The 25,297-nt window shown below is 59.1% G+C and overlaps 1 protein-coding gene across 1 annotated transcript in view; it reads right to left on the reverse strand.

The window, feature by feature from the left end:
* Positions 1–13,114: 13,114 nt before the first annotated feature.
* Positions 13,115–25,297, reverse strand: part of RAMP1 (receptor activity modifying protein 1) — a 38,437-nt gene continuing 26,254 nt past the window's right edge. The window contains exon 3 of the mRNA XM_055300695.1: positions 13,115–13,651. Within this exon, the coding sequence (XP_055156670.1) occupies positions 13,396–13,651 (256 nt within the window). The 3' untranslated portion in view covers positions 13,115–13,395. The remainder of the gene's footprint in view (positions 13,652–25,297) is intronic.

The raw sequence follows: 25,297 nt of genomic DNA on the forward strand, positions 1-25,297 counted from the left end.
TATTATGGATAATGCTGTTATGAACATTCATGCACGGGTATTTACAAGGATATACATTTTCTGCTCTCTTGAGTACACACACACACACACACACCCCTCAGGGCGGAATTTCCAGATTATATGGTGACTTGAAAAGTTTAATAGGTTCTCCCCAAAGCCTATAATTATTCACATCTCCATTAATATCGTCATCCTGGATTTTACCACTGTTAAAATTTTGCCAGCATGATATTTAAAAAAAAAAAAAGGTATCTCATTATTGCTTTAATTTGCATTTCCCTGATTGCTTTGAGAAAGGGCGTCTTTTCTATACTTATATTTGTCATATATCTTTTCATGTTTATTCATACACTACCATTTTCCTTCTCTGGGTTTCTCATGCTCTATAAACCATCCCAGGGCGTAGAACAAGATGGAAGCTTTCCAGTTCATTTTACAAGGGTAACACAAAAACCTGATAGCTCACAAAATCCTGAAAAGAGGATACTCCAGAGAAAAACTGCAGACTCATTTATGAGTACACATGCAAAAAGGAAATAGAAGCCTTTTGTGCAGAAAATACATCCCTGAACACGTGTATCCCATCAAATCGTGCAAGCAGAGTGCTATGGTAGAGTGTAATAATTTCTTAATGGACAAAGGGCCTGTGCGGAAATGTGAAGAAGACACCTCTAGCCAGAATCCAGAGGAGGGAAGGCTGGCTTCTCTGTAATCAGATGTCTGGAACACAAACAGCAGTGTGAGTAAGCAGAGACTGGTGTGTGCTGGTGCGTGGGAGGGATGCACACGCTCATAATGGATCTAGCAATATTGAAAGAACATTTATGGATCCCTTTACCCCAAAAATTCCATTTCTGAGCACTTGTTTTTAAGGAAGAAAATAAGGATGGGCCCATCAGAACGTTATATACAGCAATAAGCAAAACAGACAAAACCACTGCCTTTAGGAGCTGATAAAGACTGTGCAGTTGTGTGTGTGTGTGTGTGTGTGTGTGTATGGTTATTTTTCAAAGTGACTTTTTTTTCTTTTTTCTTTTTTTTTTCAAAGTGACTTTTCTTAGATTGGAAAAGTCACTTACAAAACAGAATGAGCCATTTTTTTTAAAATCTACCATTTATGTTTCTAGGTATAAATTGCGGTTTGGAAGACTGTATACCATATATACTATATGTTAAAAATTATCTGAATGGTAAGAATTAATGCTTCTTATTTATTTTGTTTACCGGTATTTTCTACAGTGTCTAGTTTACTTCTATAATTTAAATAATGTTTTTATTTGAGAGCAAGTGAGCAGGAGAGCACAAGGAGGGGGAACAGCAGAGGAAGAGGAAAAAGCAGACTCCCCACTGAGCAGACCCCAGGACCCCGGATCATGACCTGAGCCGACGGCAGATGCTTCACCAACTGAGCCACTGAGGTGCCCGTATTTATTGTAGTTTTATGGTTTTATTAACACAAATATGATGTGCACATAAGCCGTCTGTTCATTTTCTTCGCTGTGCAGCGTGGCATTGCATGGGGACTCTGATGGCCAGCTGGGCTGCTCTTCCCACAGTGGCTTTGTGGTTCTTGGAGGAGACGCTGTGAACAATCTCTGCACAGTGAGATCTGTTGCAAAGAGAAGCACCTCATGCTCCTGGACGCTGTGGACTGGCAACTTCCAGAAGCCACTGGGCAGCACGGGCTTTGTTTCCCTGTTGCTCCCGTAACCAGCGTTGGGCATCAAGATGTGGCCCCTGAGTCTTCTGCGTACCCTATTGTCAGTGCCCCTGGGTTGCTGCCGTTGCGCTTCATTGTGACATGTGGATGTCTGATTATTGCGGATGAACCTCCTGGTCCTCTTTTTAGCCATCCTGGGCTTCACCAGAGGTCTGAGGGCGGCCGTGACGCCCAGGAACAGATGGCTGCCCCCTCCGCAGGCAGCCCCGAGGAAGAGAGGGGCCAAGAAGTTATTTTTAAATAGCATTTGGCATGAAAATAAGCAATGGAGGGAGGGGTGCCTGGCTGGCTCAGTCGGAGGAATATGCAATTCTTGAGTTGGGGGTTGTGAGTTCAAGTCCCACATTGGGTGCAGAGATTACTTAAAAATGAAATCTTTTTTTTTTTTTATTTATGATAGTCAGAGAGAGAGAGAGAGGCAGAGACACAGGCAGAGGGAGAAGCAGGCTCCATACACCGGGAGCCTGACGTGGGATTCGATCCCGGGTCTCCAGGATCGCGCCCTGGGCCAAAGGCAGGCGCTAAACCGCTGCGCCACCCAGGGATCCCTTAAAAATGAAATCTTAAAAAAAAAAGAAATTGAGGGAAACTGCTAACAAATTAAATGCCTAATAAAAGAGGATTGGCTGATGAAGTCAGTTCATGGAGTTATTACGTACAGTGAATGAATTCAGTAAACCCCTTCCAATAGCTTCCACGTGCGGGCAGTGTTTTGAGCACTAGGGAGCTCTGTGGCCATCCTGTGCTGTCCGTGTGAAAAGGAGAGGGAGTGGTGTGAGAAAGAAGGACGGTGTTGGGCTGGGCAGGTGGCAGGTGCCCTGTCTCTTGCCGCTGGGAGCCTCCTCTCTTGGGCCTCTGACTTGCGTGCGCCCCTAGTGGCTGGCCGAGCGCCTGCTGCAAGGTCTTCCCGGGGCGCGGGTTCCTGGCACTGGCTCAGCTGCACCCCGTCATTCTTTCCAGAGCCTTCCGGGACCCAGCCCAGCCGGTGACAGCCCAGCGCCTTCCAGGCTGAAAAGGGGGCCGGGAAAGGCGCCCTAGGCACTGGGAGCCGCCTGGGTTGGCATCTGTCCGATTTACTTCTTAATCCAGAAAATCACTTCCAGTTGTGTGTGACCTTCTCCCTGGGGCCAGGACCTGACAACTAGTAGGCAGTTATTATTATTATTATTTTAAAGATTTTATTTATTTTATTTATTTATTATTTATTTATTTATTTATTTATTTATTTATGCAGGGGGAGGGGCAGAGGGAGAGAGAATCTCTGAGCGCAGAGCCCCAGAAGAAGCAGAGGCTGTCTCATGACCTTGAGCTCATGACCTGAGCTGACATCAGGAGTCGGGGGCCCTCAGCCAAGGGAGCCACCAAGGCGCCCCTGGAAAGCAGGTACCTTTTAAAAATCAGGAGGAAAGAAACTATGAACTAAGAAAATCCTCCTTCCAAACCCAGCAATAGGAATTCATTGCCATACTGGGACCAGTTTTGAAAATTTTTTATTTTAAAATATTTTATTTATTCATGAGAGATGCACAGAGAGAGGCAGAGACACAGGCAGAGGGAGAAGCAGGTTCCTCGCAGGGAGCCTGATGCGGGACTCGATCCCAGGACCCCGGGATCATGACCTGAGTCAAAGGCAGACACTCACCCACTGGGCCCCCTAGGCGCCCCGAATTTTTTTTTTTAAATTAAAAAGTGAGGTTGGGGAGAGAGAAGGGTGCTGGGAAGACTGGTTTGCTGTCGGCAGCCTTGGCAAGGCTGAGGGCTGTGAGCCCAGCAGAGGTGGGAGCTGAGAGGCAGCAGGCCCCGGGGTCTGTGGTGCTCTGCCTGGGGCCTCAGGCCTTGGCCTGGGAACACAAGGCGACAGTCCTGAGCATGGGACGTCCTGGCGGCCCCAGGGGAAGGCTCAGTCCCACAGCCTTCCTGAAGGCACCTGAGGCCGAGAGGCAGGAGTCAGGCCCGCGGGGGCCTTAGAGACCCCACTCCCTTCCAGTCGACTCTGGGGAAAGGTAGAGTGGAGGACTCTAGGACCACCCCCAGCCCCCGGCCCACTTTCTCCCCCCAGGCAAGACCCAGAGCCACCCCTGAACCCCACCGGCTGTGGAGAACCAGAGCACGGGACAGGGGCTCCCCAACTGGGTCTCCATCTGGTGGCTTCCCAAAGGGATCAGTCCTGGGAGGCTGCTGCGTCGGGCACCCCACGGGGGCAGAGGTGGCCCAGGACGGCTTGGTCTGGAGGATGCACAGAGGGAAGCCTGCCCGGACTTATGACACCTGGAGTTGTAAACACCCGTTGTGACCTGCCTGGACCCACACATGGCTGGAGGTGACCGCCTCTCCCTGCCCTCACCCTCCTCGGACCCCCAGTTCCTGAGTTTTCCACTCTGGGGGACCAAGAGAGCAGCCCTGGTGAGTGGGAGATTGGAGGTCTGGGGGGTCAGAGGGCCCTGGCTTCAAGCCCTGGCTCTGGCACCCACATTTGGGGACATTTGAGCATAAGCTGCCGGGCATGAGCTGTTGCCTCTCCGTGCCTCAGTCTCTATATCTGCGAGATGGACAGGAGCTCCGGTGCAGGTGCAGGCCAGCAGAGCACAGGGAAGTCCGTGAGCGTCCGTGGGCTACGTACCTTCTTGGCCTGGCGTGCAGCCACCCCCCCCCAACCCCCCAGCTCGCAGCAGCCTGGCTCTGCAGTCCCGTCCGTCCCTTTAACATTGTCCTCTCTCAGCCAGGACGGGATGTTTCCCTTCCGCCTCTCTCCTCACTCTCCTATTCCCGTGGTGGGTCCCAGCGCTTTCCTTACCCTGCAGCTCAGGTGGGCTGCACAAGGAGGCCGCCGTCGGAGGGCTGTTCAGGGGTTGGCGGAGGGGGGCTCTTGTGGGCCGAGCGGGTCCCTGCTCCCGGTCAGTCCCGGGGGAAGTTCGAACCCTCAGTGAAACTCAGAATGTGACACTATTTGGAGACAGGGTCGTTAAGGAGGTGATGAGGGTGGAATGAGGTCACCGGGGTGGGCCCCGATGTCGTGTGGCCAGGGCCCTTGTAAGGAGAGGAGACGAGACACAGACACACACAGTGGGAGTGGGAGGGCCACGTGAGGACACAGGGGCAGGCGGCCATCCTCAGGCCAAGGACAGAGGCCTGTGGAGAAACCAAGCCCGATGACACCTTGACCTTGGACTTCAGCCGCCAGGACTGAGAGGGACAGCGCCCTGTCTGCTGTCCAGGTGCCGGGTCTGTGGTCCTTACAGCAGCCCTGCTCTGTGCTGCCCAGGATGGGCCCCAGGAATGGGAGAGGATCCCCAAATGTCCCCACTTGAGTGCTCCCTATTCCTATCAGCACACTCCTGTCTCTTGGACTCGCCTCCTGCCCTCTGTGTGATGGGGTGGGGACCACACCAAGAGACACGATAGGAACCCAGACGGGCTGTCACGGTCGGCGCAGCCACCGGGGTCCCTGGTTCTGCACGAACGTGCATCATCGGGGCCAGGTTAAGTGTTGGTGGTGTGTGGAGCACACCGACCCCCTGCAGCACCTCCAGTCATCACAGGGCCGGGAACGTGGTGCCATGGCCTCAGGCGGCAGCTTGGTTTTCTCTTTTAACGTGGAACTATTTCTTGTGTGGACGGGGTGCCAGGGGGAGAGTTGGGTGACCCCCTTGTGCGCCCTTGGGCAGCCTGAGCAGGTGCTGATATTGGGTGGCGGCACCACGGGTCATACGCTGGATGAAAAGCAGTGGCCACGTGCCATCGCCGCCGGCCTCCCACCCCAGAAAACAGTCCGGGTGTGTGTGTCTCGGGCCTCGGGTGGCCCCCCCAGCTCAGGGATGGGGCTTGTGTGCGTGGGGAGGGGAGGGCGGAGGGATGGGGTGAGCGCAAGCTGCTCACTGCCCTCAGCCCGGCGCCCTTTGTAGGTGGCGGTTCCGCGATCTGCCCGAGGACAGCAACCTCGCGGGTCGGCGTGGCCCCCCCCAAGACCAGGCCAAAGCCAGATCCCAGGCCACCTCCAACGACGCCTTGAAAAGGACGGAGGTCTTCCCTAAGTGTGTTCTCTGTGGAGCCGGAGAGAAAGCATCCTGAAGCCTCTTTCCTCGCACCCTCTCGAGCCCCGACGACTGCGTGTCGTCCTCCTGCACGCGAGCTCCCTCGCCGCTCCCCAGACACACGCACCAGGCCTCTGGCCACCAGCCTGCCCCTCGGAGCTGCGGCAGCACCCAGGGACGGGGCCGGGGCGCGTGACCCCCGGGCCATCCTGCCAACTACGGAAAACCGTGTGGGAGACAGACGGAGAAGCCGGTTAAAGTCACGCGTGGGGGATCCCTGGGTGGCGCAGCGGTTTGGCGCCTGCCTTTGGCCCAGGCGCGATCCTGGAGACCCGGGATCGAATCCCACATCGGGCTCCTGGTGCATGGAGCCTGCTTCTCCCTCTGCCTGTGTCTCTGCCTCTCTCTCTCTCTGTGTGACTATCATAAATAAATACAAAAATTAAAAAAAAATAAAAGTATTAAAAAAAAAAAGTCATGCGCGGGTCGGGCCGGTCGTTCCCAGCAACCCGTGTCCCCGTTGTGGCCTTGCGTGGCTCTCCCTGCCACAGAGTCCCGTCCCCGCGGTCATGCTGTGGCCTGGTCACCGCTCCTGGGGGTCCTACCGCACGACCTTACCCAGGTGGGAGGGCCCGGGGAGGTGCTCACACATGCACTCACCCCCACTCACCCCCACCCCCACCCCACACTCACCTGTACACACTCCCACCCCCACACTCACCTGTACACACTCACACACTCACCCCCACCCCCATACTCACCTGTACACACTCAACCACACCCACACACTCACCTGTAGTCACCCACACCCTTGCACTTACCTGTACACACTCACCTCCACCCCCACACTCACCTGTACATACACCCCACATTCACCTATACACACCCCACCCCACACTCACCTGTACACACCTACACCCCCACATTCACCTGAACACACCCCCACATTCACGCACCTGCACACTCACCTTACACACTTACCCCACACTCCCACATACTCATACACAATCACACACTAGCTCCCACGCTTCCCCACACCCACCCACACTCGCTCACCCACACCCTCACATTCACCCCCACTCATCCCACCCCCGCTAAGCTGGCTGGGGAAGCTGACAACAGCTCTACTCTGAAAAATAAGATTAATTAGTTTTATTTGTGTCCTGAGCTGGCGAAAGGGCCCGTTCTCCAGACCTTTGTCATGGAAATCCATAGAAAAAGAATTGGTTGGAAGTCAACCTCCCCCCAAAAATACCCAAGGGAAGAGGACTTGGGAAATACACTTTGCCAAATCTGTACTGTTCCCAGAGTGGCTCCTATAATGAGCCCATCAGGGTAAAAGTGCAGGCGGCTGTGAAGGGCGGCTCTTGGCAGACAGGAGAGTGCTGTGGGGAGGCAGGGGGAGGCTGCGGGGAGGGAGGGGGCAGGCAGAGGAGAGACTGTGGGGGGGCTGGGGCTGGGGACCCCGGCTGGCACCTGGCACTCCTGGAGGAAAACCCAGTCTCCTCCGAGATGAAATTTCCTCGGGTTCGTCCAAAGCCAGAGCCAGGACAGTCGTCACGGAGGACGGGTCAGAAACACGCGCTGCCAAGCTTACAGGTTTATCCTTTATCCCAGTAGTCTCCCTCCTCAGCGCCGTGCAAGGACCCAGCCAGGGTCAATCTATGAGAGCAAACGAGTGGAAGCAGCCGCTGTGGACAGCGCAGTTCGATTACATCCGGATGACGGGACGAGAGTTTCCTAAAAATAAATACTTAAGACACTTTTCTCACAGTATAGTTAATTGAAAAAGGCAGGTTACAAAATAGGAAAGGAAGATTGTCTCCATTTGGGGCGTGGTGTATGAGTGTGTGAGTGTGCATGTGTGTGTGAGTGCGTGCGTGGGGGCTGTGAATGTATGGGTGTGTAGATGTGTGAGTGTGGGGACGTATGTGAGTGTGACAGAATGGGAGTGAGTGTGGGAGTGTGCATGAGTAGGATTGTGTGGAGTATGTGGGGGTGGGGGCGGGGCGAGTGTGTGGGGGTGAGTGTGTGTATGAGCCTGCGTGGGAGTGTGCAGGGTGTGTGTGAATGAGTTTGTGTGAGTGTAAGGGTGGGGGTAAATGTGCGAGTGTGTGCAACGGTATGAGTGCAAGTGGTGTGGGGTGTGTACAGGTGGGTGTGTGAGTGTGCAGGGGTGAGTGTGTTCATGGCTATGCATGCAGAAGTGTGAATGAGTGTGGCATATGTGGGGGTGAGTGTGTACAGGTGACTGTGGGGATGTGGGTGAGTACAGGTGGGGGTGGGGGTGGGGTGAGTGGGGTGAGTGGGGGTGAGTGCAGCACGACCGCGGGGACGGGACTCCGTGGCAGGGAGGGCCGTGCGAGGCCACGACGGGGACGCGGGCTGCGGGGAACAACCAGCCCCTACCCGCTGCGTGACCAGGCCGGCCCTCTGTGGGCTCCCCGCCCTGGACCGTCAGGGGTGCCCAGAGGAGGGTGGCAGCTTTGCCCAACCTCCCCGGCCCCGCGGGTCCCTCCCGCCGGGCACCTCCATGAGGGCGCAGGGAGGGCGGTGGCGCGTGTCGGGCTCCCAATCGGCCACCGGCCCTCGGTACCTGCCAGGCAGCCTGGGGCAGACTCCCGAGGACGGGCCAGGTGTGGGCGGGCAGAGAGAGCGTGGGGCCCAGCCGGGGTCACCCTGGGTCACCCTGGGCCTGAGCAGCCCCTCGGCTCCTGCTCCCCCCCCTCCTCCGCAGAGCAGATCCTCAGACTGGAGGGGCAGCCTGGGGGGGGTCGGGGCGAGGAGCTCCACGCCATCCGTCAGCTGACCACGGCCCGCTGCTGCTGTGTGCGACAGCCCTGGGGCCTCTGGTCCCTGGACGCGACCTCGGTTCGTGGGCCTCCTGCGACCGCCGGCCAGATGCCCGATGATGCCCTCGCTCCCGCCTGCCCGTGTCCGGAGGCTGCGGCCCTGAGAGATGTCCCAGGCATCCTAGAAACCCCGTCCTGTAGGTGTCAACCGTGTCCTTAGCGATGCCCCGCGCCCAGGGATTGGGACAGACGGCTGAGAGCCACTGCGCCCGCAGCGAGCACGGGGCCCTCCTTGGCCTTGGGGGGCCAGGGCCCAGGACGGGGCTGCCAGAGGCCTCTTCTTACGGCGCACGGGTGCGCACGTGGGTGCACAGACAGACACAGAGACACAGGCACCCACATGTGCACACCCACCCCCCAGGTGTGAAGACACACGCACACACACAGACACACACAGACACACACACACACACAGACCTGGTTTTGGCTTTAAAAGGCAAACCCATGGGGCGGCTGGGGGGCTCAGGCAGTGAAGCGTCTGCCTTCGGCTCAGGTCATGATCCCGGGGTCCTGGGATCGAGTCCCACATCGGGCTCCCTGCTTCCCCCTCCCTGCCGCTCCCCCTGCTCATGCTCTCTGTCTAATCAATCAATCAATCAATCATCAATCACAAACCCAGAACTGAGACCGTCTGTGGGAACAACGGCCCACAGTGTAGCTTTGGGAACAGAGCGTTTTTCCCGGGAGCTCCCGAGACCTCTGGCCTCGCTCTGCCCCCCGACCGGTGGGGGCTCTGGAAACAGCTTTTGTGGCGGGTCATTGTCGGTTCCCAAAGTTGTCCCACGTCATGGCCTGTGCAAAGGGGAGAGCCGAGGCGTCACCCCGTCTTGAGTCTGCCGAGTGCACCGGATGGAACGGGGTGCCCCCAATTCGTGTTCACCTGGAACCTCAGAACGTGACTGTATTTGGAAACAGGGTCTTTGCAGATACAATTCTTCGAATTGAAATGAAGTCTACTGGGTTCGGGGGATCGGGGGGGGGGAGGGGGAGCCCAATCTCACATGACAGACGGAGGAAACCAGCTGAGACTGGGTGTGCAGCCCGAGCGAAGGCAGCCTTCGAAGGCCCGGGAGTGCCCGAAAGAGCAGAGGCCGGGAGAGGCCGGAGGGACGCCCCCCAGAGCTTCGGAGCAGCGCGGGTCCAGAACCCCGAGAGGACAAGGCCTGTGCCTTAAGCCACCTGGTTTGTGGCAATTTGTTAAAGGCGCCCTAAGAGGGTAATCACCAAAGTCTTTTATTTTTTATTTAGCTGTTTATTGAGAACGAAGCCTCAATCGTGCCGATGCTATAAAAAATCTGCCGCTCGTCATCCAAACTGAGCACATTACCTGCCGGCATTTGGCTTCTTGGCCTCGCCCTGTGACGTGCAGACGCTGGGCCATGAACCCAGACGGGGCGGCCCGCGCCTGGCCACAGCGGGCTTTGCTCCCATCCCAGCCGGCTGGCCTCACCCGCGGACCGCGACCCGGCGAGGAAGCGCGGCCACCTGAGCGCTCTCTCTGGCTCCCTCACAGCACAACTGTCTCACAGGAAGGAAACTTCCAGATCAGGTGCACGTTTCCTCAAATGTACTTACACACGTCCCAAAGTCAAACCTAAATATCAAAAAATTATCCACCACCTGGGACAAGGGAGGCCCCAATGGATGGACTAAGGTGCCCGCGCTCTGCCGCCCAACACGGACCTACGGCGGCTCTCCTGTATCTGCTCTTAAAATGCGTCAGGGCCGTAGACCTTACGTTAAGTGCCAATAAATCATAAAAAATAAAACTATCTCAGCGCCTGGGTGGCTCAGTCGGTGAAGCGTCTGCCTTCGGGTCCGGTCATGATCTCAGGGTCCCGGGATCGAGTCCTGCATCGTTGGGCTCCCTGCTGTGCGACGAGTCTGCTTCTCCCTCTCCCGCGCTCTTCTCTCTCAAATACATAAAATCTTAGAATAAATAACATATAAAGAAATTATCTAGCAAAAAAGGATTTTGTCTCAAGTCAACACCCAATTTTGTGCGCTTGAATACAGCTTCCCCACCCCCCACCCCCCAAATACTGAGAAGTCATCCTGTTCTCTCCCATTAGCTTGAGGGACTTCCAAGTGCTAACGGGGGCGGCGTCTGCCCCGCGGAAGGGCGGAAGGCGCTGCCGTCGAAGAAGTGCGCACGAGCCGGCCTGGCCCGGGGTTTAGCTCAGGGCGCCTGGGCCACCCCCAGCCCCCCGGGTTTGGCCTCCGGCGCGGCTGTTGCGGCCCCCTCGGCGGAGACCCCGTTGTGGCCCCATCTCGCCCCCAGGAGGCCGAGGCGCGGGCGGTGGGAAGGTGCTCCCCCAGGGTTCCCGCAATTATTTCTTCACAGCGATGGTGACACGAAACACATTTTTTGAAGGTTTAAAAATAGGCACGTGGCGGTGTTTCCAGGGCACCCGCGCGCCGGGCTGCGCGAGCAGCGGCGCCAACCCGCAGAGCGGACCCGGGTCCCACCAGCCCAGCTCCCCGACTCCTCGCTGACGCCCGGGGGACTGGCCCGCCCTGCGGCCCGTGCTGGGCGCTCGCACTCGCAGATGCACTCGCACACGCACACACTGTGCACACCTCAAACACCTCCCCCTCATGCACACCACGCACCTCCTCACACCATGCACACAGATACCACACACCCCCATACCACACACCTCATATCTACATCCCCCCACATCCCCTCATATACAAACCACACACACCTCCCATACACCCACCCACTCACATCACATACACACCACGTGCACCGTACAGCCCCACATCCACCTCACAGCCCCACAACAGAACCACACACACAATACATACTCAAATTTCACACAACACACCCATCCACACGTACCTCACATTCACACACCCACACACGGCACACATCACACCAGACACCCATACCACACACACACTACACATATACCTACATCCTACACACCATACACACTGCACACCCCCACTCACATCCCACAGGCCACATACCCCACACACCCCCTACACCTCGCACACACCACTGATGTACACAAGTGCACACAGAGTACACAAACGCCACACATCCACATCTCGCACCCACGCACCCACGCACCATCCCCGCCCACACATACCTCAGAGACACACCACACACACCCCTCAGGCCGGCAGAGCACTTCGGATGAAGAGGGGGCCTTGTCCCCGGTGAGGCAGTGGCTGCGTGGGGCCGTGACCAGCTGCAGGGCCTGAAGACGACGGGGCACCCCGGCAGCTGGGGTCCCGGGGCCCTGCCGCCAGGGGTGTGACCTGGGCCAGAGGGACCCAGTGAGGATGGCCTCTGGGCAGCACTGAGGGGAGCGGGACCCGTGGGCTTACGAGGCCGGTGCCTTCGGCAGAGTCACTGACGTCGGGACCACTGACTGGCAAGGTCAGGCTGGGCTGTCCCCGGCCCCGTGGCACCTGTCGCCTTTGCTCTCGGTGACGGTGTCTATGGAGACCCCCCTCGGGCCCGCAGCGTCTGCTCCCCGCCACCCGCTGCTCCCGAGATCTGGGCCATCCGCGGCACCGGGACTCCTGCCTCCTGCGTCGGGCCCTCGCCCCGACGTGCCTGCGCCACAGCTTCCTCGGGGCACGCGGGCCAGCGCAGCCCACCGCCGTGTCCTCCCAGCTCCCGTGGCCCCGGGCGCACAGCACGCGAGGGCCCAGGGGAGCCGGGCCCGACGCCGCAGCCTGCGCAGCGGCGCCCACGTCCTGACGCGTGGATGCGGGCGCCCGTTGGTCCTTGAGGTGGCGACCCCGCCGTCGGGGCGGCCTGGGCTCCTTTCCTGCCAGGTGTGGCTCGGCGCAGAGGCCTGAGGACGGCCATCACAGAAGCCGCTAGCAGACCAGAGGCCTGGCCCTGGTGCGACAGCAGGTGCCAGGGAGGGGCCGGCACGGGGGTGGGGTCTGCTCAGCTGAGCGGGGTGCTGGGTGCCCCCGAAGATCCCAGGGGTAACTGCCGGGCCCAGGGCCTGGGTGGGCTGGCCCACAGGGCAGAGGCCGAGGCCGCGGGTGTGGACGGGCCGTCGGGTCCGTGGTCCTGGAGGGGCAGGGCCGCGGCCAAGAGGCCCTGGAGGGGAGGGCGGGGTGGAGGCTGCCAGGACCTCAGAGGAGAGGCCTGGACTCAGAAGACATGGGGAGGAAGAGGGCCGAAGCTCCCTTTGGGGATTCAGAACCTTCCGGAAGGCGGTCGTAAGCAGAGTTTGAAAAAAATAGTGAGCGAGAGAGCAGGGGCCTGGAGACAGCCGGTGGGCCCTCGGGGAGAGCAGGGAGGCGCGCGCCGCCCCGACGGCTGGCGGGCATCGAGGAGGGGCCTCCCCGGTCTGTGAGCCGCGGTCCTAGCACCCGCGCTGAGGTGACAGTGGCGGGGGCATCTGCGGGCCACTCGGGGCTCGGCCGTCCGTTACCCCTCCCGAGGCCCCGGGATGGCGCGTGGAGCCCGATGGGCGAGTGTTTCTCCCGCCGCCTCCTCTCTCAGCCCCACCCCCAGAAATAAAGACGCTGCCACCTCCGAGGACGGCCTTTTAATCACAAACTACTTGGCCACAGTCCGGCCTGAGGTTGGAACATTGGGAGGCAGAGCCCGGGACCCTCCCCGGGAACAGAGCCAGCGATGCTCCCCCCCCCCCCGTCACTTCTACCCCCAGCCAGGGGCTCTCAGGTTAACACCGAACTCCTGATGGCCCTTCTGGGGAGAAGTACGGGGACGGGGCCCGGCTCTGCCATGAGGGCGCAGCAGCTGTCCCCAGGCCAGGCCAGGGCTCCCCCTCGGCGGGCGGCCACACCCTGGCTACACGATGCCCTCGGGGCGCTTGCTTCTCCACACCACCAGCATCGTCACCAGCAGGGTCACCAGGATGGGCACCACGATGAAGGGGCACAGGATGCTCCGGGGAGGGTCACGCACGGCCCTGCCGGACGCGGGGCAGTTTCTGAAGTAGCGCTGGTGCACGGCGACAAAGAACTTGTCCACGGCGGCGTTCGGCCAGAAGCAATCCAGCTGGTCCGCCACGTGCCGGGTGCAGTCCGTGAGTTCCCCGTAGCTCCTGCAGATGGGAAGGCCGCTCATCAGCCTGCGGCGAGCAGGGGCCCGAGGCAGGACCCCGCGGGGCTCCTCACCCTGTCCCCCACCGTGCCGAGCACCCTGGACGTCCAGGCCCGACGGCAGCGGCCCTACTCCAGGAGGGGGAGACCCTCGACGGTGTTGTGGGGGCTCCCTAGATGTCCCAGAGAGTGAGCTGGGCCTTAGGGGCGTCCCTCCCCACTTCTGGGATTCCAGGGACTGGGATGCCACATGCAAGGGAAGCCGAAAAGGGGGACAGACGGCGGCCTGGTCTGTGCCCAGATCCGCGGCCTCTCCAGCCCCTTCCTGTCCACCCCCCCTACCCCATGCACGCCCCTCAGCCTAGGAGGTAGGACTCCCCCTGAGGCCTTATCTCCCGGGCCCCATCCTTCCACCCGCACTGGCGCTCCCACAGTGCTCTTCACCCCTCATTGTACAGAGTGACGTATTTATATTATTTATTGGCTCTAAATGCCACGACGACAGGGACCTGGTCTCTTCTGTCCACTTCTGTAATGCCAGGGCAGCGAAGAGTACTTGACATGGGCAGGCACCGGTAAATCGGTTTTTCTCTTTTTTTAATTGTGGTAAAATTTAAATAACAATGTTGTTTTACTATTTTAACCATTTTTACGTGTACAGGTCCGTGGCATTGAATACATTCACACTGTTGTGCAGCCGTCAGCACGGTCCATCTCCACAACTTTCTCATCTTTCCAAAAAGAAACTCTGTCCCCAGGAAACACTGATTTCCCATCCCCCTCTTCCCCACCCACCATTCCACAGTTTTTGTCTCCGAGTGTGACCGCCCTAGGGACCTCGCGTGAGTGGGATCACAGAATCTCTGTCTCTTTGTGACAGGTTTATTTCCCTGAGCATAGAGGACCCTGCTTCCAATTCTTTTGGGCGTACACCCCGAAGCGTAATTGCCGGATACGGTGGATCTATGGTTAATACTCTGAGATAAATCACTTTTTAATAACTCAAGATTCAGCACTGGGGGAAATTAAAATGTAGTAGGTGAGTCGCTTCTGCTCCTGGAAACTGCAGAAGAACCCTCTGCTGCAAAGAGTGTTGCTCTTACCTGAACGATAACAAAAAACGCCAGAGAAACTACAGAAGGGTTTGTTTCCTGGAGTCCATCAGAGAGCAGAGGCTGCAAAGCAGTGACGTGACTTATCTCAAGGAGAAGCTACGCAGGGACGGCCCCACCTGGGGCAGAGCGTGGGAACAAGACACAGCCGCCATACCAGTCGTGAGGAGAAATCCACTTCTAACACGCTGCCAGAGGCCAACTGTGGGCTAGAAGGTCAGCCTGGAATTTCTGGGGCCCTAGACACGCTGGCGGTTTTGTGACTCACCCGTTTTTCCCATGAGGCTCCAGTGGGTCATGAGCTCATGAGAAAGATGGGGGGCGAGCAGATGAGCTGCCGCTTGGGGCCAGGCCCAAACACCACATGTTCCTTGAATACTTTGCAGAGCCTTAGACGGCTGGAGGAAGAGCAGTGAATGGTGACAAACAGACCCTAGCCCCTCCGACGTTCTCAGCCCTGTATCTCCTGGAAAGCAAACCCCTTAAGCGGCTGACAGAGGGATGGTCAGCCTGTCGGCCCCAGGGCACGAGCAAGATGCTCTGTGGCCCACAGAAGGACAGGGAAAGACTCTTCTCCCTTGGGAGAGCAGCAGGAATGCATCCTGGGCCTAGGACCCTGCATGATACCAAACAGAGGTCTCCTGTCACTGGGAGAGGGGCAGGGATCTGCCAGACAAGACCCCACAGGTACAGGGCAGGGCTTGGCCACTCGGAGACACAGGGCCTGTCTGAGCTCATACGGACCTGGCATGGAATAGCAAGCAGGAGCTGTTGCTGCCCAGACAAGGTGGAGAGAGACGCGGTCTGGGGCACAGGCATGCGGGGTGGGACGCTGCACTGAGGACACTTCACCAGCCCCGGCCCCGAGCACAAGGCAATGGCAGCCCGCTGCCTGAGGTAGGGAGGCCTGTGGTGCTCTGAAGGCAACCATGGCAGCCACAAACCCCAAACCCAGCTCAGTAAGTCCCGACAAGATGGACTCAAACCCCACCCTAACAGCCTCGCAGAAGAGGCCACCCATTTCCAGATAGGAACACTAGTTACCCCAGGCTCTGCTGTCCTCTACACGAAAGTTCAGTATTCAGTACAGAATCACGAGCTTTTCATTGAAAAGCAACAGAAACCAAGCAACCCCTTGTCAAGAGATAAATCCATGAACAGAATCAGACTCCAGGATGACTGAGATGCTGGGACTACCAAACAGATGAGTGTGATAAAGGGTCCGGGCGGAGAAGCCAGATGACATACAGCAACAGGGAATTTCTGCGGAGATGCACGCTCACAAAAGCCAAAGAGAAATACTAGAAATAAAGCCAAGTCTCAGTATCGAAGAGAATTCCTTTGATGGGCTCTTCGGCAGACCTGACATCCGAGCAATGAATCAGTGAACCTGAAGGTGGGTCAGTAGAAATTACTCAAACAGAAACACAAAGAGGAAAAAAAAAAAAAAAGAGAGCATCCCGGTGGTGAATGAATAACACTGTCAATGGTCTCAGCTCCAACTTGTACTCTGCGTCCCAGAAGAGGGAGAAGAAATGGGGTGGAAGCAATAGTTGAAGAGATAATAGCTGAAAAATTTTTCCCCAAACAGCCAGATATCAGATTGCACACCCAAGAAGTCAGGGAACCCGAAACGGGGCAAACACCAAGGCAACAGCAACAGCCGAGAAACAACCACCTAGACACGTCAAGTTCAAACAAGCAGCTGAACACCAAAGATAAAGAAAAAAAAGAAAATCCAAGAGAAAAAATTCCAGGGTCAAAAAAACAAAAACAAAAACAAAAAACCCCCCAGGGTCTGTGGAGACAAAAGACACCTAGGGAGGAGCAATGATAGGATGTCAGCAGACTTCTTACCAGAGACCGTGCAGGCTGGGGGACAATGGGGTGACGAAGTATTGGCAGCAGTGGTGGGAACACAGCCCCGTCTGCCCAGGATCCCGTGCCCAGCAAAAATAGCTTTCACACGTGAGTTTGGAGCAGAGGCCACAGATCAACAAGCTACCCACGGAGGCTTGGAAAGGCTGCACGGAAGAGGCGGGGGTCTCCAGCACCCCTGAGCCCCTTACCCCCCTTACCACCACTCCTGTCATATGGCCTCTAAACCACTAAGTCAGGGGAGCCTGGATGACTCAGTGGTTGAGCATCTGCCTTCGGCCCAGGGCGTCACCCCGGGGTCCGGGATCGAGTCCTGCATCAGGCCCCCCGCAGGGAGCCTGCTTCTCCCTCTGCCTGTGTCTCTGCCTCTCTCTCTGTGTCCCTCATGAATGAATAAATAAATAAAGTCTTTTAAAAAAGCATAAATCACTAAGTCACTGTTTTTCTTGCCCTGGCTGCTCTCTGGGTCCCTCCCTGAGTGCACGGGGACCGCGGGCCCCCCTCAGTCCATGTGGGAGGGTGCGTGGGGTGCATGAGGCCCCAGCAGCAGGCGTGTGTGGGACCCGTGCCCTCCGGGGTGCACGCTTTTCCCAAGTGAACAAGGACTCGTGTTTCAAGTAAAAACAGAAGCGGAAAGAGGCACGTGACCGGCCGGGCCTCACTAGCATGTATCAGGTGCCTGGCACAGGTAAGAGCTGGATGTGTCGCACGTTGTTAAACCCCGAAGCCCAGCCTCCTGGGCTGGTTGTTGACCAGCCACGGGATACGGGTGACAAGCGCTGGTCCCAGTGGCTGTCTTCTCCTCCGCCTCAGGTCCACCAGACCCGCCTAACTTGTGGTGTTCACGGCGGGACCAGTGACAGACCCTGATCCCAAACACGGTCCCTTATCCTCTGCGCCTGAGGTGTGGGGCTGGGATGTCTCTGGGAAGAGGTGCTGCCCTCTCTGGGCTGGCCCAGCAGGACGGGGAGGAGGCCCTGACCCAGGGAACGGGGACTCACAGGCCCCACGCGCAGGCCACGCAGGGGCTGGGCCTGATGGGGACTATTCTGGGATCGGGCGCTTTCTCCTTGAAACATTATCCCTCCAGTCTGCAGAGCCACCCTCGTCTAAAAATATCTCCAACAGGCAGTCGGCCATCCATATCCTGTTTATTTATACAGAAGTGACAGCTGAGACTTTCAATAAATATTTTGAGCCCTGTCAGCAAGGGTGTGATAAGAGAATTTCCCTCAGCGTGCGTTCTTCTCTTGAGAAGAACATCGAACTGATTGAAGGGCCCAGAATAATCATGACAAATATTCTTCCCCTAACTCTCCATTTTCAGTTCTCACGTAACCAAGCAATTATCCTTTTTTTTTTTTTTTTTTAAGCTGAGACTTTCTATTCTGGGTCCTTAAGCAAACTTTTCTTGGAATGTTCCCGAACGCTATGGTGGGAGTTTCCAATAAGTTTGGGTCCCTATGACGCATGTTGACAAGAGGGCCGATGCCCACTGATGCCCCAGGCACATTGTCTGCTCTGGGGACAACCGTGGTGTCCCCTCAGTTAGGTCTGACCGACCCTGATGCGGGGGACCTGAGCCTGGGGCCTGACATCCACAGACCTGGATTCAAATCCCAGCTCCACCGCTTACCGTGAGCGATCCTGGGGATCTCAGGGCCCCTGTCTGAATCGCATGTCCCCTGTGCGAGCGAGCCCGGGCCTCTTTAGAGTCAAATGGGAGACCACCCGGCAGGGTTACGAGGTGGGTCAAGTTAAATGAGGTCAAGGCCCAACATACAGCAGGTGCCCAATAAGTGGAGGTTATCTCATCGCTTCTTCCAGACAGCTGGCATGTGGCTCGCCAAGTAGGCACTTCTTGATCTATAATAAACTCGACCAAAAGTCGACCAGGCAGCGTGCGTCCGGGCCCTCCAACACCTGAGGAGGAACCACTCTTGGACTTAGGCCGAGTCCACCTGCATCAGGCTCCGCCTCCACCTGCCCAGGGCCACGCACCACTCGTGGCTCTGCACGCGGCCGTGGGGAGGGGAGGTGGCGGCCTGGCAGTCCCAGCGGCCAACGGGGGACGTGACCGCCAGGCTGACGGGTGGGGCCTGTCAACACGCCAGCAGACCTGGGGGGAGGCTTCCAGGGAGCTGGCGAGGTGTGTGGGTGGGTGCAAGACGCAGACAGAGAGCTGCCCGCGGTGCTCCTGGTGAAGCAGCTCCTCTGCAAATACAAACAACCAATGCGGGTCTGAGAAGGTCAACCTCGGGATTAAAAAGAAAAGCAGCAGACATCCAGCTTCAAGCGTAAGACCGCTCGGCGCTGGCGGAGGCGTAGTGAAATGACGCAGGCACTTGTGTCATCGCTAACAGGAGATAAACCGGTGGACGTTTTCCACAAAGCCGCTCGGCCCTACGGGTCGATGCCCTCATGGTCGGGGATACCCTTTGGCCCTGTAGTTCTGCTTCTGGGGGATTATCCCAAATTAATAACATCAAGTGTAGACAAAAGTAATGTAAGGAGACGCTCACTGCAGGTTTGTAATTATGAGAAGCAGCCAACGGCTGGACGCTGGTGAAAGACACCGCTTCGACAGGCCTCCCTCCGTGTGCACCTTCTCCTGCAGGCTCCCGGCACCCCCGCGGCCGCCGGTCAGGAAGGGCAAGGCCACCAGAGGGCCCCTCCCCCCCGCCCCCGCTCCGGGGCCCTGCCTCCCCTTGGTGTCCTCCCCCGGGACAGGACACTTTTCCTGCCCGCCGCCTCCTCCCCTGCAGCCTGGGCGGGGGGGCAGGCCCTCCCTTGGGCTCCTGGGCCCTCCCCTCCATCAGCAGCCTGGCCTGCCGCACCCTGAGGCTCCCCTGTCCTCCCTCCGCCCCCCTACGAGGGTGGGGCATCCACAGGTTGCAGGCTCCCTGCCCCCTGGGCTGGTGGTGACCTTCCTCATCCCCACGTGCAGCGGGGACCTGTCCACATTGGCGGCCAACACACCTGCTTCCAGGTTGGCCCTGCCCCAGCCCCCAGGAGACCCTGCGCGGCCCGTGTGCCATCCACACTCCTCCAGAGGGGTCTGCCCAGGACAGGAAGAAGTGACGTGTCTCGGTGGGTTATCACAACCCACATTGCTAACACCAGCTTCCACTTTTCTGCGCTAAGTTTGGGGCGGGGGCCTTGGCCTCTCTGCACCTCTTCTCCTCCCCCACTCTGGGGCCCGCCTCTCGGCTTCGTCGGGAGCAGCCATCGAAGGCCTCCCTGCTTTCCTCTCCCCTGCACCGCTGTGCGCAGTCCACTACTGGCTGCCTCTCCCCTGCCCACCCCCCAGCCCCCTGTGTGCCGCTCACATCTTAGCACCTTGCTTCATACCTTCAATGCTCCCCTGGGCTGAATTCAAAGCCCTGGTGTGGCCCCCACCCTCAAGCACATCCTCTCCTTCTCACGGGCCACAGGCTAGCTGTGCCGGTCGATGCGTCTACCTCAGGATCTTTGCACGTGCCGCTCTTTCTCCTGGAAGGCTCTTAACCCCATCTCCACAGGCCAACCTCTGCTCATCTCTCAAATGTCACTGCCTCAAAAAGGCCTGCTGGCCTCCTGGTAAAGTGGGGTTCCCCTCACAGACGTCTCACTTTGTACTTTGATTCGCTTGCTGTGGGTCTCGACAACTAGCCTGCAAACTCCATGAGGACGGGGACTGCGTAAGATGAAGATAAAATCCCACTTACCCTGCTCACTGGGGTCACCTCAAAGGCCAAGGGGAGCCAGCGCTGGAGGGAGAGTGAAGGTGGGCCAGGAGGCCCACAGGAGGGGCGGCCTCAGCAGCGCGGCCGGGCCCAGTGCAGAGCAAGTGGGGCATTCACGGCCGATGGTGTTTTGAGAGCCCCACGGTACACGGAGAGCCCGCGGATGCGCGTCATGCCAGATGGAGTCGACCACACCGTCACGTCGGAGACCTGAACACCCCTTTCAGGGCTAAGCAGCTTAGAACCAGCATAAAGTGAATTAAGCCGGATTCAGTGACTGCACGTGAAGTGTCTGCTCCACAGAGAATCAACAACCTGTTCAAAGGCCACTATTTAGACAACAAAGAAAAATGACACATTCCCCAAATGGAAATTCTATGCCAGTATTCTTACAATATTAAAAAGTAGAAATTAGTAAGAAAAGGAGAAATTAAAAAAAAAATCACATCTCTAGAAATTAATATCACGTCGCTTGTAGAACCTTGAGGTCAAGCGCGAACTTGACGGTTTGCTCACATGCGATGATTATAACGCAAGAGCAATACTATTTTTAAAAGGTAAGGGGACCGGGTGGCTCAGCGGTTGAGCGTCTGCCTTCCGCCTAGGGCGTGACCTCGGGGTCCCGGGATCGAGTCCCGCGTCGGGCTCCCTGTGTGGAGCCTGCTTCTCCCTCTGCCTGTGTCTCTGCCTCTCTCTGTGTATCTTTCATGAATAAATAAATAAAATGTTAAAAAAAAAAAAGGAGATGCTAGACTCAGGCAGTTCTTTCAAATCCTGGAGCTCAGAGGAGCAGCCGAGCGGCTCCCCAGGTCCTTTAAAGAGTTAACAAAACCCTGATCCGCACCCCCTGGAGGCGGCAAGGCCCGGCCGGAGCCACAGCCTGCGCAGGTGGCCTCCCCGCACCCATAAACACACACAGAAGTGCCAGGAGGACGCCAGCAGGCTGAAGCCGGGCGCACAGAACACCCTGGAGCCAGGTTTACTTCAGGAATGCTTCGAACTAGCGACAAAATCACACTCCAAGCTGCCAGCGGGAAGTGACATTGGGCCGTCTCAGTGCACGCCGAGGAGGCATTTGATAAAATTCAACACTTGTTTCTGATGGAAAAGAAACAACCCCGTGAATCCACGAAGAGGTTCTTTTCTTAATGGGATAAAACCCTCTCCCGTGCCCTTGGCACACGTCCGCGGACCACGGGAACCCGGGGGGGGGGGGCATTCTCATTCCAGGCCGGAATCCGCTTACTTCATTTTCAAGCGGTCACGTCGGTCTGCTCCCCTGTGGCTTCCGCCTCAGGGGTCGGGGCTCCCACCCGAGACCGGGTTGTCACGCGGAGACTTTCCAAGGCAGGGCGGGGCCGGCCACTGCTGGGGCTACTTCCTCTGGGGACAGAAAGCCACGCAGGGGCCGGGCCTGGCCTGCATGAGGCTTGGCGTGCCAGGCCCGCTCATCCCTGCAAGGGGCCTCTGACCACAGACAGGAGGGGCCGGGGCCCTGGCGGGGGCTACCACGCCCATGTGCCCTGCTTCTCCTGCAGACTGTGGGCAGGACCGTGGGCAGGCGCGCCGGGGGCCAGGGCACAGGGCAGCTTTTGTTTTCCTTGATGCTGGGAGACACAGGAAAGTCTTGTGAATGATCAAAAACATGCTTCATGGGCATCGGCCCGGGGACGTGCTGGGCCCGGGGAGCGGGCGGCGTGGCTCTGGGGCTGCTGGGCCAGCCGTGCACCTGCACTCGCTCCACACGCCTGCGGGTCGCCGCCGGAGCCCTCCCTACCCAGGCAGGTCACACAGATCCCGTCACCCCAGGGCTCCGACGACACCCCAGGGCTCCGACCTACAGCAGCGCCCAGACAAGGCGGCTTTGACGTTAGCGTGACCGTTCACGCAGACTCAAGGTTTCCACGGCAGTTTATCTCCTGATGTTGCACACAGGGACCCTGGGCGTCTTGGCGAACCCGTGTCCCCGGGGAGCGGCCCGCAGCATTCACCTGCACAGACCACCAGGTCCCACCAACACTCCGGCCAATAAAGACCCGAGACAAGGCGACGGGCTTCCCACACGGGCCCGCTGATGGAGGAGGTAATACCCACGTCGCGCCCGTGGGCCAGCTCCCCGGCTGCCCCGCACCTCCCCGAGCACCGGGCGCCCACATTCTCTCAGAAAGTGACGATTATGAACAGAACAGAGAACAAACGGCCCCGGGAGGGCTCCGGGGAAGAAGAGGAAGGCAGATGGAAACGGGCCGGCTTGTTGACAGCAACGAGGCCGCCGTTCCTCCGAACCACCGCAGCCCCCCCAGGACGTGCGGCAGCTCCTACAGAGCAGGGGGGCAGGGGGAGCCGGCAGACCGGGGACTCCGGCCAACGGGGCAGCCTCTGGGGCCTCCTCGGCCAGGCCCCCTTCCCACCCCACTGGGCCTCCGGCCTCCCTTGTCCTGGCCTGAAGCCAGCCTGCTCTCCCGCCCCCCGAGATGTTTCCAGGAGGAAGAACGGCAGGAAGGGGGTCTGGGGTCATTCCACTGCGGCTCGCGGGCGCTGGCCCTGGAGGAGGCTGTCGGGGGGGCATCGCCCTGCCACACAGCACGGACACGGCCCCCGGGGACTGCCCCCCACTCCCGCCCCAACAGCACGTGGCAGACGCTCAGCCTGGGGAGCCTGACCTGCCCCTCACACGTTCTGGGGTGCGGCTGCTTCTCGAGACCTACTCGGGGACAGCCTGTGCCCTGGCCTCTCGGCCGGAAAGGGTTTCACGGTTCCTCTTCTGCAGAGGAGTGGCTGCTTCCACCCCTGCTTGTCCGGCAGCGTGGAGGGGGCCCTGGGCTCTCCCCCCGAGCCTCCCCGCCCCCAGCCCCCCGCCTGTGGACTCGTTTCCTCAAAGTCAGGCCTCAGGCCTGGCACTCGGGGCCCCGTGGCGCCCCTCCTCTCCTCTCACCCCATCCCTCTTCATCCAATTGCAGCTGCACATTGGCTGGCTGGCTCCTGCCGGACTGTGCCGCGGGGAGCGCAGGGCACCTCCTCCCTCTCACTTCCCTGTGGACGCCTGGCCCCTGCGTGCACAGGGCGACTCCGGGCCCCCGGGCCCTGAGCCGGGGCAGGGAGGGAGAGGTGCTGGAGGGCACTGCTCCTCCCAGCCTGGGCTGCCCTGGGGCGCCAGGTGGACGGAGGGGCCCTGCCTGGATACGGGGTCCACAGCGGCCCTAAGGCCCCCAGACCCGCAGTCCAGGGCTCCTGTGCTAGCCCCGGAGCCTGCCCTTGGGCCTGGAACCCAGAGCAGCACTTTGGGGGTGCAGGGAGGAGGCCCCCTGGGAAGATTCTTCAGCTCTGCGTCCAGGCTGCTTGGGGCCACCTGGAAGCAACGTGTGGGGCAACGGCCATGCGTGGGGCCATGTGTGGGACGGGGAAGAGTGTCCCCTCCTCCAGGCAGGGTGCGCCCCGACCAGCTGCCCCGTGCAGGATACGACCCGCCAAGCTGTGCGGTGTGTCCTTGGGCAAGAGACTCGGCGTCTGGGCTGTGGCATCTCCACTTAGAAGAACCCCCTGGGGCCCAGCTGGAGACCAGGGAGCCAATGCACAATGAGGCCCCCACACCCCAGGCCCGGCAGGGAAGCCCCATTCAAAGCAACCACGATCAACAGAGGAAGACCAGCGTTTTCCTGTTTCTGGAAGGTTTACGCAGAGTTTGGTGGCCAGAGCTTTGCCACCGCACCGGGTGGCTCTAGGCCCTGCCCTGGCTTCCTGAGCTTGGCACCAGTCAGGCCACAGCATGGCTTGAACCTCTTCCTCGCCGGGGTCTGCACACACAGCTCTAGCTCCTCACCAGCCCCCCAGCTTCCTCGACAGGCAGAGCCTGCACAGACACACCCACCGGTGTCAGAGCCGGGACCTAGTGGGGGCCAGGGAGCGATGGACACCCCCACGGGAGCCATCCAGGGAGCTGTGGGCATGCACAGCGGGGACCCACTCAGGTTGGGGCAGAGGACCACACGCGCCCCGCAGCCGAGGGCACCAGGGCTGACGGTCCGGCTCTGCTCTTCGCAGGACAGCAGGCGCTAGGACACGTCCCACGGACATGCTCCTCCTCGAAGCAGCTTCAGGAGCCGGCCTTCCCGTCCGATCCTTACGGAAAGGAAGCTGTGGAGATGGCCCATGTGGGTGACCCAAGTGGGGCAGTGGGGGGGGTGATGGCCCAGGGGTCCCATGTCTGCTCTTCCACGTAGGCAGCTGCCTCCCCTGCTTGCCCCCAGAAGCCCCTTGTGGGGAGGAGGCAGCCTGGCCACCCCGTCCCCACCCGGGGCCTGGCCTAGCCTCCCTCCACCGCTCCCGACCTATGGCTCTGTGCCTGGAAGCTTCTGGTGCCTCTGCTCACACCGGGGGGGAAGCAGAGGTTTCTAAATCCATTCCTGGCTCCGTGCGCAGCCTGCTTTGGCACCAGACACATGACCCGGGGTGCCGCCGACGCAGGCTCCCCACGGAGAGGGCCCACCGGGCAGGCGAACAGGCTGGGGCAGGAACCAGGCTCCGGGCCCTGAGCTCAGGGAGATGAAGCTGCAGCTGTAAAACTCAGCAGGCGTCTCAGAAACCCAGGGAGCTGCGGGGATCAGTGAGCTGTGCCCCCGTGCTGGTCCTCCTGTCACCCCCCCCCCGGGAAGGTCTGGGACCCTCCGTGCAGACACCAGGTCTGGGAGGGGGGGGCGCCACTCCCACCCTCGCTGCGATGCGGTGTGCCCGTGTCTGAGGCCCGGGATTAGGTGGACAGCCAGGGGGCTATACGTGGACACCGACACCCGGGGACAGTATCCTTGTGAAGCTACGTAGACCACCGGAGGGAGGGGCTTTGCCCTCCCACCCACCCTGGTCCCGTTGCTCTCCGCTCGTCCTGCCCCGGAGACCCTCTGTCACTCTCTGCAGGGACCCCACTCTGCCCCCCCCT

The sequence above is a fragment of the Nyctereutes procyonoides genome, unplaced genomic scaffold (genome assembly GCF_905146905.1).
Source record: "Nyctereutes procyonoides isolate TBG_1078 unplaced genomic scaffold, NYPRO_anot_genome, whole genome shotgun sequence".
Classification (NCBI taxonomy): domain Eukaryota; kingdom Metazoa; phylum Chordata; class Mammalia; order Carnivora; family Canidae; genus Nyctereutes; species Nyctereutes procyonoides.